General features: G+C 42.7%; 1 protein-coding gene across 1 annotated transcript; it reads right to left on the reverse strand.

Moving 5' to 3' along the window:
• Positions 1-5,472: 5,472 nt before the first annotated feature.
• Positions 5,473-12,469, reverse strand: LOC102555114 (disks large homolog 5-like). The gene is made up of 5 exons (XM_087564073.1): positions 10,104-12,469; positions 8,902-9,070; positions 7,538-7,687; positions 6,716-6,902; positions 5,473-5,767 (listed from the first exon to the last, which is right to left on the reverse strand). Exons 1-5 carry the CDS (start codon positions 10,228-10,230, stop codon positions 5,753-5,755), a joined length of 648 nt encoding a protein of 215 aa, XP_087420199.1. The 5' UTR covers positions 10,231-12,469; the 3' UTR covers positions 5,473-5,752.
• Between the last annotated feature and the right edge of the window lie 593 nt (positions 12,470-13,062).

Below are 13,062 nucleotides of genomic sequence, written 5' to 3' on the forward strand. Positions count from 1 at the left end.
TCACTGTAGACTTCTAATTCATTTTATAAAATTTTATAGTGAGTTCATGGAAGAACAGGCTCAAACATAGACATGAACAATCACAGACACCCACATACACACACACACACACACACAGACACACACACACACACACGCGCGCCCATACTTTACTGACATGGTGCATATTTTTTGCACACCACAAGTATGGTGAGCATTAATGAAAATACACTAATTATTAAATCAATGGAGGAAGCTGTGGTGAAGCTGGGGCGTAGAGTTACTTAAAAGGTCCTATGAAGGCTCTTCTTTTGCTGGAGGCTAATCTTCAAATGCAATTGGGGTTCCCTATTTTCTTTTTGCATAGCACATAGGACTAGGGTGGAAACCAGGGTTTTTACCATGTTTGGCAAGTACTGTAACATTGAATTAAATCCTTAGGCTGGAACACAATTAATGTTACACAAAATTACAGGGCAAGCTGGATGAAGACACCTAGCTGACAGTGTGGACATCTTAAGATTTGTACTGGACAGTGACAGACTTTTCTGAAGACTGGAAATGTTTACAATGTCAGAGAGAATGGAAGGCCACTTAGACTACAATTTACTCTAAGAACAGTTTATTCAAGTAAGTGATAACTTGAACTATTGTCTCCTGTCACAGATGTCAGTAGAAATTATGCAAGGTATTGTATGCCAGTGGTAGCATTAGCAAGACAAAGCACACCTTGTCTTGAAGGCTAATAAATTAGGAATATGTATAGCAAGACACAAGCTCTTCCAGGTCCTTTTATATTAACTGAGAACCTCAAATACAGTGGCAATGTCAAAGTGTGGTGGATATCTAGGTACCACAAGCTTCTGTTTTGATACAGACGACCCTTTGTGTGGCATGGTCAGCTTCTAATGAATGACTAGAGGACCTATGCTTGAGAATAAACAAACAATACATTGCTTCTCTAGATGCTGAGCTCTTAAAAGCCTTGGTGTCACAGCAACTGTTTGTGGACATTCTGGATCATTCCTTCTGAATTTTAACTTTCTGAGTAACTCAGACTCTGAGTAAGTCAGTTCAATTCCATAAATTGGAAATCAGTCACCTGGAAAAAAATACATTTACAACAGGAACCCAGATTTGCCACGGAAAAAGGGCATCTTGAACTGGCCCACCTAGGTTCTGGGTTTGCACAGGCTTGCTATCCAAAAGAAACATGTGCTCACAGCTGTAGGCTGCATTCACTATGGTTGCTCTTGAGGTTCCTCCCTAAACTGCTTAGATTAAGATAAATTGCTTAATATCTATCAAAAGAATTCATTATGTGCAGCAGGCCTACAGGAAGATAGTTTCCATTCTGTATTTTATAAATGTGCATAGTAGATATGGTCATCATTGATACTAGGTGAAGGATCTGCTCTAATATGGAAACTAAGTGATGCTGTAGGAACATCCTGAATCCTCAATGAGCAGTGGGGCCACCTGAGCCCTCTATGGATGCCTGGGTGCCTAACACATTGAGCCTGCACAGCTCAGTAAGAATACACATTTCCAGAGATCTCTCTGTTTAATTTGAGGTACCATGTCCACCTAAGGGAGCACATGCCCTGGAAAGACAAAAGCCACCTGCAGGATCTGTGGTGATGCCTCACAGGTTAGAACCTGCAGGATCTGTGGTGATGACTCACAGGTTAGAACCTCTGCTGCTCTCTCAGAAGAAGCACATGGTTCCCAACAATGATCTACAACAGGGAATGTGATTCCTTTTTTTGGACTATGAGGGAAATTCACCCAGGACAGGCCACAGACATACAGTAGAGAAAAAGACCCACTGACATAAATGATCATTCTACACCTAATCCACAACAATAAAAACACAGCATATGTATGGTCTAGGACAACAGCATTTATCAAAACCTTTTTCCCAACATGACTTTGGAGGTCATTATCTGTGGGGGCATATTGAGAGTGTATTGCAAGAAAGACTGAAGCATATGGTTCTCCATTAGGATTACTTCCATATACCTTTGGAAATGTCAATTTTTCTACAGCTCTACAAATATGAATGTATATTAGTCAAAATGTGCTACACAGGATCAATAATGAACGTGTGTTGTAGACTGTTTTATTAGGATTAGCAGAAAACGCCCGGCCCGCAGCAGCTCTCTGCTCCCAAACCCAGTGGGAGAGAGACCTCACCGCCTGGTCAGGTGGGCACTCCTGAGGCTGCAGAGCGGAGGAGACCACCAACACTGCCCACCCCTGCCCACATCCCTGGCCCAGGAGGAAACTGTATAAGGCCTCTGAGTTCCCGTAGGGGAGGGCCCAGGAGCTGCAGGACCCCTGCGCCTGAGACACCGCCGGACCTGAAGGAAACAGACCGAATAAACAGTTCTCTGCACCCAAATCCCGTGGGAGGGAGAGCTAAACCTACAGAGAGGCAGACATGCCTGGGAAACCAGAAGAGACTGCACTCTGCGCACATCCAGACGCCAGAGGAAAACACCAAACGCCATCTGGAACCCTGGTGCACGGAGGATCCCGGAAAGAGCGGCCCAGATCTTCTCTGTTGCTGCTGCTGCGGAGAGGACTTAGGCAGTACCCCACGAGCACACTTGAGCCTCGGAACCTCAGGTAGGACCAACATTTCCCCTGCAAGAAACCTGCCTGGTGAACTCAAGACACAGGCCCACAGGAACAGCTGAAGACCTGTAGAGAGGAAAAACTACACGCCCGAAAGCAAAACACTCTGTCCCCATAACTGGCTGAAAGAAAACAGGAAAACAGGTCTACAGCACTCCTGACGCACAGGCTTATAGGACAGTCTAGCCACTGTCAGAAATAGCAGAACAAAGCAACACTAGAGATAATCTGATGGCGAGAGGCAAGCGCAGGAACCCAAGCAACAGAAACCAAGACTACATGGCATCATCGGAGCCCAATTCTCCCACCAAAAAAAACATGGAATATCCAAACACACCAGAAAAGCAAGATCTAGTTTCAAAATCATATTTGATCATGATTCTGGAGGACTTCAAGAAAGACGTGAAGAACTCCCTTAGAGAACAAGTAGAAGCCTACAGAGAGGAATCGCGAAAATGCCTGAAAGAATTCCAGGAAAACATAAATAAACAAGTAGAAACCCATAGAGAGAAGACACAAAAATCCCTGAAAGAATTCCAGGAAAACACAATCAAACAGTTGAAGGAATTAAAAATGGAAATAGAAGCAATCAAGAAAGAACACATGGAAACAACCCTGGATATAGAAAATCAAAAGAAGAGACAAGGAGCTGTAGATAGAAGCTTCACCAACAGAATACAAGAGATGGAAGAGAGAATCTCGGGAGCAGAAGATTCCCTAGAAATCATTGACTCAACTGTCAAAGATAATGTAAAGCAGAAAAAGCTACTGGTCCAAAACATACAGGAAATCCAGGACTCAATGAGAAGATCAAACCTAAGGATAATAGGTATAGAAGAGAGTGAAGACTCCCAGCTCAAAGGACCAGTAAATATCTTCAACAAAATCATAGAAGAAAACGTCCCTAACCTAAAAAAAGAGATACCCATAGGCATACAAGAAGCCTACAGAACTCCAAATAGATTGGACCAGAAAAGAAACACCTCCCGTCACATAATAGTCAAAACACCAAACGCACAAAATAAAGAAAGAATATTAAAAGCAGTAAGGGAAAAAGGTCAAGTAACATATAATGGCAGACCTATCAGAATCACACCAGACTTTTTGCCAGAAACTATGAAGGCAGAAGATCCTGGACAGATGTCATACAGACCCTAAGATAACAAAAGTGCCAGCCCAGGTTACTGTATCCTGCAAAACTCTCAATTAACATAGATGGAGAAACCAAGATATTCCATGACAAAACCAAATTTACACAATATCTTTCTACAAATCCAGCACTACAAAGGATAATAAAGGGTAGAGCCCAACATAAGGAGGCAAGCTATACCCTAGAAGAAGCAAGAAACTAATCGTCTTGGCAACAAAACAAAGAGAAGAAAAGCACACAAACGTAACCTCACATCCAAATATGAATATAACAGGAAGCAATAATCACTATTTCTTGATATCTCTCAACACCAATGGCCTCAACTCCCCAATAAAAAGACATAGATTAACAAACTGGATACGCAACGAGGACCCTGCATTCTGCTGCCTACAAGAAACACACCTCAGAGACAAAGACAGACACTACCTCAGAGTGAAAGGCTGGAAAACAACTTTCCAAGCAAATGGTCAGAAGAAGCAAGCTGGAGTAGCCATTCTAATACACGTGCTCCACTATGTTCATAGCAGCCTTATTTATAATAGCCAGAAGCTAGAAAGAACCCAGATACCCTTCAACAGAGGAATGGATACAGAAAATGTGGTACATCTACACAATGGGATATTACTCAGCTATGAAAAACAACGGCTTTATGAAATTCGTAGGCAAATGTTTGGAACTGGAAAATATCATCCTGAGTGATCTAACCCAATCACAGAAAGACATACATGGTATGCACTCACTGATAAGTGGCTTGTAGCCCAAATGCTTGAATTACCCTAGATGCCTAGAACAAATGAAACTCAAGATGGATGATCAAAATGTGAATGCTTCACTCCTTCTCTAAAAGGGGAACAAGAATACCCTTGGCAGGGAAGAGAGAGGCAAAGATTAAAACAGAGACTGAAGGAACACCCATTCAGAGCCTGCCCCACATGTGGCCCATACATATACAGCCACCCAATTAGACAAGATGGATGAAGCAAAGAAGTGCAGACCGACAGGAGCCAGAAGTAGATCGCTCCTGAGAGACACAGCCAGAATGGGGCAAATACAGAGGCGAATGCCAGCAGCAAACCACTGAACTGAGAATAGGACCCCCATTGAAGGAATCAGAGAAAGAACTGGAAGAGCTCGAAGGGGGTCGAGACCCCATATGTACAACAATGCCAAGCAACCAGAGCTTCCAGGGACTAAGCCACTACCTAAAGACTATACATGGACTGACCCTGGACTCTGACCTCATAGGTAGCAATGAATATCCTAGTAAGAGCACCAGTGGAAGGGGAAGCCCTGGGTCCTGCTAAGAGTGAACCCCCAGTGAACTAGATTGTTGGGGGGAGGACGGCAATGGGGGAAGGGTTGGGAGGGGAACACCCATAAGGAAGGGGTGGGGTGAGGGGGATGTTTGCCCGGAAACCAAAGAATTATTATTAATTATTAAATAAATTAAAAAAATTTTTCAAAAAAAAAGATTAGCAGAAAACATGACCGCATGGATAAAGTATGGCAGTGATCACATCATAAAATGTGCATCCAAGAAAAGAACACATTATCCACACAAAACACACTATCACTCTAGGTAAGCATTGGTGGCTTTGAATTTACTATTTAGCCCATGAACTCTCAACCATGCAGAATCCATCATTAGCTGTCAGTTCTAAGAGCACAAGAGGGAACAGAACACTTGAATAAGCAAGGTGGTCTAAAGAGTCAAGAGTTACAAATCAAGTTTTATTCATAAGGAATACAATTTAAAACAAAAATGATTAAAATGAATATTAATATAAATATATAAAAGTATTTTCAGATGTGAAAAATATTAACAAGAACATATAACTATGAAATAACAAAACAAAAACTTCATTTAAGATCATAACAAAAATATTTCTAAACAGCATATTCTTAGTGAACATTTATAAGCACAGTTATATTGCTGTTTCTCCTCTAGCAGGCAAAATGGCAATGCAGTTCCCAAGTGGTCTCTCAAGTGGTGTTATCCTAAACAGAAAGAGAATAAGATATCAATCAGTCAGACTGGCTTAGTGAAAGATAAATTTAGTGTTTCTTAGCAAAAAATAAATTAAACTATGAGGGAGAGTATTCATCCAAAAAAATGTTGGTATTATTCAGGATGGCGGTCCGCAGGGGAATCCTGAGAAAGCAACCTATTCTTCAGGAGGCTCTCTTCCTGCTGTGTGTCCCATTCCAGCTCTTTTGCAATTCCTGAGACCAGGGAGAGGAAGGCAGTTATTCAGAAACTGATGTGTTGGGGACTTGCATGCTAGCTATCAGCTTGCTGCCTTCTACCCACTCAGCTCTATTTTAGGTCACCATTGATGTGTTAACTGATAACATTGCTGGTGTGTCTGTGGGCAGGGCAAAGTCTACAACAACCCTGACAGTAATGAGGGCTGCCCATCTGGGCCTCAGACTTTAACCAGTGCAAACCAAGAACAGGGCAATGGGAAGAGACCTCATTGGGTTGCAGGATGAAAGGAGAAGTCAACCTGTCACCAAGATGAAAGCCAATGACAAAGAATAATTTGCCATATGCACTCGGTTCTTATCCCTGAAAGGTGCTTCCCAACTTGGAGGTCACATGACCACAGAATATCATTTATCACAGGAACAAAACTTGTTCAAAGTGGTACATAGCATCCATTCTATCACAGGGACATGCAGTAATATGATAGGTTATTCATCTGTCACCATTTCCAGACTGCAGCTTCAAAAAGAGCACCAAAGCATAGTTGTTAATAAGTCAGTTCCTGAAAAGTGGTTGTCTTCCCAGAATACTCGTGCACAGACAGAGGAATGAACATTCCATAGCATGAGGTGGTTGTATTGTTGGAGTGTACATTATTAATGTGGTAGGGAAAGCAAACATGTATCAAATTGGCAAATGGAATCAGATAATTTTAGGCTGACACAGCTGCTTGTCCCTACCAGATGTTGCTTGGTCTGGAGGTTGCTGGTTTTCTCCTGTTCGTCTTTATCTTTCTTGTTCAAATCAAACAAAAATTTCTGTAGCAGCGGTGCAGAATCAAGCTGTTCTGCTTTGCTCTCCTTTCTGAATGGGAACAACTTCTTCTGCATACATATCTTGTCCATATGGATCCGGCTGGGCAGGTTCCTGGAAACACACACTGCATAGTTAGATCCTGCACCCTCTTCCTCCCATTCCTACTCCCAAGTCTCACAAACACGCTCTGGACCCAGATACAAGTGAAAACTTCATAGAATACATCTTGATACACACAAGGCTGCTGCACAAACATCAAACAGCCAATTCAGGGAAGACTAAATTGTTTCTGTGACCCAAGTACCAAAAAGCGTTCATTTCTCTCCAAAACAACAGGGGATATACATCTATCCATGGAAGCAAAAGGCATGGGGGCAACATTAATAAATAGTGGGCAAATACCCTCAAAGGAGGTCAGTAGAATTAAGGGAAGGTCATGTTATCCATGTGGTCCACACACTGAGTTTTGTTAAACCTGGTGTGACCGCAGAGGCCCAGTTCAGCCTATTAGCCATTTGGTGAGCTGAATAAGTACTGGTCTACCTAGAGCCTTCTGAAGATGCCTAGACACTCTGGGTATGAGTAACAGTCTCCTGTGGACCTAAAAACTGAGTCCAAAAGGCCCAGGACACAGTGATGTTTAAAGAGCACAAGACATGGAGCCAGAGCTGCTAGACCTCCAATCAGAACAAAGGATGGCACCTGTGGGCAAAGCAGAGTTAATGGCCTCTCTGACCAGTGCTCACCGATAGAAGTTAATTTCCTTCTGGAGCTCCTGAAATTTCTCACAATGCTCGATGTTCCTCATCTCTAAGTTGTGCAGTAATGACATGACCTCCCTCTCCTTTATCTTCAATTTTTCATAAAATGGATTTGACCTGATGTAGCGGCTGGCCCTAGGAGAGTAAAACCCAATGAACATCTGCGTTTAGGAATATATGAACTCAGGCTGGGTCTTCTAGTACCCCAGCCCTGGGAGGACAATTTCTGAGTTCTACATATTGGAAGCTTCTTCAGCTTCAGAAACTTGTTATTCTGGGCCCAGGACCCCATAAGCTCGGCATCGAGATAAAGGGTTCCCAGGTTCCCTTTCTTCACTCAGAAGGGCTGGATCTGCAGTCAAGCTAGTTATGCTAACAAGGGCCTAGGCCACAGCTCTCCCACATCCAAGACCTAGAAAACTGTGATTTCATTTTTCCTGTTTTGACAACAGGAATTCTACATCCTGAATAATTAATATTGTAGAGACACACAATTCACACAATTATGGAGTTGAGAACATAAATCGCCACAAAAGTATAATCTGCCCAAATGGCACAAATATACAGAAAAATGTGACCACATTGGCAAAGAAGTGTGCAGTTGAAGAGGGGCTCCCAAAACAAAGCACTCACATCACCATGAAATTGTTATACATGAATATACTCAGGAAAAAACATAGACCCCTAGATTCCAAGTGTGGGGGGAAATATAAACATATAAAAATTGTGCATATGCATGTAGGTGTGTACACACAGAGACACAGAAACTGGGACACACACACAGGAAAAGAAAAGTAAACAGTAAGAGAATGAAAAAGGGAGCGAAATATGCAAACGGAGAACACAATCAGAATCAGAAAAAATGCATGCCACATTATTGGCTCAGAGGTAAACAAAAAAGAAGGAAAAGCCCTGTGTCTCTGGCCATCTAGTCAAACATTGAGATGAACAATTTGGGATCTGTCACCTGAGGCTACTGCAACAAGAGTCCAGCACTCAGTCACCTTCCTAGCACACACCCAAACTCACAGCACCTAGAACCTTGCAAAGCTACCACCTGTCAAGGGCTTTCCAAATGCACACTGGGAACTCATGCTCCAGGAACGTTATCCCTGAATCCTCACTAAGGCCACAAGTTCAGATTTTCGGCTGGAGGCAGCAGATGAGACCATTTCCCATCTCACTCCTGACCAAGGGTCAGGTTCTGAATCTCCTCTATATCAAAAATGAGGTTTAGGACAAGTTCTTTGGGAGGCACAGCTTTCTAGACCCCAACACCTTAATAGAATACGATGGAGGTGACATTGCAGGTCCATGAGTGACACAAGGCAGTTTGGAGCAATGCATACCTGTTGTTCCTGTATCTCTCTGTCACGTAAGTCAGGAGATCTCTTAGCTCATTTCTCTCCTCAGTAGCTGACTGCAGCTGTCTAATCAGTCTCTGCTCTTCTGTGTTCTCCGTGTTGGCCTCCTTGTTGATTACCACAGGGCCAGGGGATGATGTCAGTCTCCCATCGTCTGTAGGTAGAAGAACACAAGTTAACATTTTTGGGGAAACTGATGAGTATGCATAGACCATGGCAGCCCCAAACAGGAGGAGAACATGTGTAGACCACAGTGTCACCACAAAGAGTTTGTTGTTGCCTAAGAGACCTCCTCAGTGGAAGTCAACTCTCCCAGCACTCTATAGAGACCAAGAGATGTCAGATGCCGGGTGTTCCCTATGCCTGCTGACCCATGCTCCATGTACCACAGAGATGGCTTCTACGGGATTGTTATCAAGTTAACAGGGTACAACTTTCATTCAGGACCCTCACCGCTGTACTTTCAGAAGTCAGATGATAAATTCAACCTCCAAAAGATTTGAGTGATTGGAGATACTCAGATGTCCTGCACTGATACTCTAGGCCACACCACTTGGAATTTAAAAGTATTGTGGGGGATCTCATGGTCAACGGACTTATCAATTCCCCTAACTGAAACACCAAATGCCACAGAAGTGCCAATTGGTTACAGGCTGAATCTTGGTCTACCTGCTACAAACAGTTTTAGTACTGTAAAAAAAATGTTTGTAACACACAAACTTTAATTTATAATGCTAAGGATGTCCCATCTCTGCCAATTAGAAAAAGTCAGAGGAGTTCTAAGAACATAAGGCCAGAAGCATAATTCTCTCCCTGATACTAAAGACAGAGATCTACTTTATTTAATGAAGCAATGAGAGTGAAGTAGATTGATGCCCTGTCTAAATTCAATAAAGCTGGACAGTCAGTGTCTCCTGACGGTGTTATTATATCAATGTAACGTATCATATGCACGTTAAAAGTGAAGGCCAGAAGTTCACAGAATAATAGCATTGGCCTTACCATATCCTCCCTTTGGGGATGGGCAAACTAATGTTCTGAAATCCTTGACTTTTAGAAATTGTGATCTTCATGGAAATTCAATTCCTTTGCAGATACTCCAGTTGTTCTGGCCTATTGCTAGACAGGTCAGCATAAGCCTATTCTCCCTCTGACAGAAAGCTCAGCATACAATTCACAGAACTTACTCAGCATTCCCCAGGCCAGCTTTCGTTGTCCATCTTTTATTTTTGATGAAAGGCGAGATTCCCTCACTCCAGTCTGTCCAAAATCGGCGTTCACTCTCCCAAAATTCTTGCGAAGCCGGGAAAACATGTCTTCCTGTGTATCTGCCAGGCAGGGACTGAGAAAAAGTAGGACACTGGTGGTTACTACAACACTGATGACATCATAGAGGATGCCAAGAACTCTCTAGGACACAATAGAATGTCCAAGAAGGGACCGCTGATGTCATGGTGAACAGACATTGCCTCCCTGCTAATAATCTCCCTGTACAGTGCATAAGCTGAGGTGCCCTTTCCTAGAGACCTTCCCAGGGCATAGCCACTGAGCAACTCCTGCTTGCAAGACCAAATTTTCGTCAAGGCTTGATTATAAAAACCTGAGTAATCCCTATGCATTTTAATGAATTTTTCCCTCTAAATCCTGCTCAAAAATATCTCATTAAGTCAAATTATCCTTACTCATCAATATCAGCCATTAAAAATTCCTGAGAAATAATACCAGTTTGAATAAGCAGTCAGAAGGTTCTCCTGTCTCCTTATGTACACGTGCTTGAAATCACATCAAGAAATAGCCTGTAGGTTAGGTTGCGACATGGGTGTGCGTTATGGGAACACTCATGAAGCCTTGTCCTTAGCTTAGCATTCGACAGTTGCCACAAAATCCCTTAGGAGATAGAGTTGAAATCATTATGTTGTTCGGAACAGTGTGGAGTCCAAGTGCCAAAGGAAAGTGAAATGTAGGAGCCACCAATGGAGGCACCCACATGCTGCTTGGGGGTTCTCCTCTTTTTACTAATGTCACCAAAGGAGCATTGCTCACAGGCCTCTGTAAGCTCTACCATGAGATTCTGACTGACAGTTTGTGTCTTAGGCCTTTCACAGGGCGTGCACTATCTTCTCTAAATTTAACCCCATTCTTCTAGTTTTGAGACCCAACCGGTGATTATCTCTTAACCCCTATGCCCTGTTTTGGTCCATATCACTCCCCTACCATGTCTATTCTGAAGCTCCAGCTTCAGCTTTCCTCACGCTATGTTCCTCTGTAAGCCTGGAGTTCTGCCCACATACTTTCTGCAGCATATCTTGGCCTTCAGATCTTTATTATGTCCAATCGGCAGTTAGACAACACCTAAGAGATCTCTCAGTTTGTGTTGAGCTGGTGAGAAGGACAAACATCTACAAAATAGCAAACTTGATGATGGACCGTAGAAATGACAAGACAGTAATCCTGCCAGCACTTAGCTCTCTGCCAGTAAAGAACTAACAATTGAAAGTTGACATACCTTAGTACAAAGGGAGCTCACCTCATCATTTCCCCTTTTACACCACAAAAAATAACTGTCTTTAACACTGATCAGCTACATAAAATTAGAAAATTTATAGGATGCATCAGATAAGAATGACGGTCACAACATTTAGTCCATTTGTATATGGTAAAATTGGAGAAGGTACTTCATGAACTAAATTATATTAGTGTAAAATTTTGTACCTGAATCATTTTCTCTCACTTTTTAAGCTTTTTTCTTCTCTATTTATCATAGTTTGCACTTATTAACCATAACAACTCTCCTGAAATGAAAAACAATTTTGTTAATTTTAAATAATTTAAGGGTTTATGTGCTTCATCTTTATAATTTTACACCTCTTTTGTGGACATATTGCCATTTTTTTCTTTTTTCAACTTCCACATGTAGATTATTTTTTCTCTGATATGGAGAAGGATGCAAGGGTGGACTTCAAATATGAGGTGATGGTGGATATCAACGGAGTTGAGCTGCATGATGTGAAATTCACAGAGAACAAAAAAGGAGTTTAAAAAAAACTAAAATGAGCACAGTGGGGAATGAAGAAATGAATGCTTAGCATGGAAATGTTCGTCAGTAGACTCTGCATTTGTGGCGTGGGCTGGGTTTGGGTGGGGTTCTGGAGTAGTCAGAATGTTGTCTGTTCTGGTCCTTCCAGGGAAACTCCTCCCTCTTCTCTCATCCCTCCTCTGCCTCCACCTCCACCTCCAACTGCCATAACTGCCTCCTACTACAGCAGCAGCTTCTGGGCATCTGCCTTTCTGCTCAAGGAGAAGTGCTCAGGGGTGATACAAGATTTGAAAAGTCCAGGGAAGCAGTCAGGCCATGCACACTCTGTTGTCATCCCCGTCAGGGCTCAGGATTTATGGTGCCAGAGCGGTTGTGGCGGGCATTTTGATGCTGCAGTGGGTTGTCTGTCGAGCCCCTCATTCTGGACCTCCCATGTCCCCCCTGGTCCTGTCAGGTTCCTAGTTGTCACATTCCTGTGTGATTGTGAACTCGTTTCCTTTTCTGAGTCTCATAACAAGAAAATTTAAGAGTAAACTATCTAATCATCTCCATCTGAGACCTGAGAAGGAGAAATGTTGCCTGAGTAAACAGGAAATTCAGAGCAAATAGCTTCCAATTCTAAAGAAATGACAGAAATTGTTGGCTACCAGACAGACAAATTTTTCCATGTCATTGTGTCATCCACCCTCAGTTGAACGGGTCATAGGCTCTGACAACAATCCTTTGAAGTAGGTCACTTGAAGGACTATCCTCTTTTTGTTCTCCAAAGCCTGGGACAATAGACTTCCCCATCATCCACTTCTCCACAGTCTGGACAACTTTCTGGCAGCAGTGGAGGTAAGTGGGTTGTATTTCACCCCATGGCAACCTTGCCACATTTGAAGGGAACTCCAGTTAGTGTTCTTTAGTTCCCATCATCTTCTTCAGACAGACTGGGGACACTGCCAGGAGTTGAGGTCTCTCCCACTGTGAAAAGCCTTTAACTATTTGGACATCTGAAACAGCAGATTCTTCAGATCTGTAAAGGATTTGAGCACCGCCTTTCTATGTAAAGTATATCTCACTGGACAAACGTGGCTTTTTTCCAAGGGATTCACTTTCTCTGTACC

This window comes from Rattus norvegicus, chromosome 8 (assembly GCF_021556685.1).
Source record: "Rattus norvegicus strain SHRSP/BbbUtx chromosome 8, alternate assembly SHRSP_T2T, whole genome shotgun sequence".
Lineage (NCBI taxonomy): Eukaryota > Metazoa > Chordata > Mammalia > Rodentia > Muridae > Rattus > Rattus norvegicus.

Coding starts and splice junctions, on each gene's coding strand:
- LOC102555114 (XM_087564073.1), bottom strand. CDS start 10,230: ATGTTTTCCCGGCTTCGCAAGAATTTTGGGAGAGTGAACGCCGATTTT. Junction 9,071..10,103: donor GCTGGCCTGGGGAATGCTGA/GTAAGTTCTGTG, acceptor TTCTACCTACAG/ACGATGGGAGACTGACATCA. Junction 7,688..8,901: donor GAGAGATACAGGAACAACAG/GTATGCATTGCT, acceptor TTACTCTCCTAG/GGCCAGCCGCTACATCAGGT.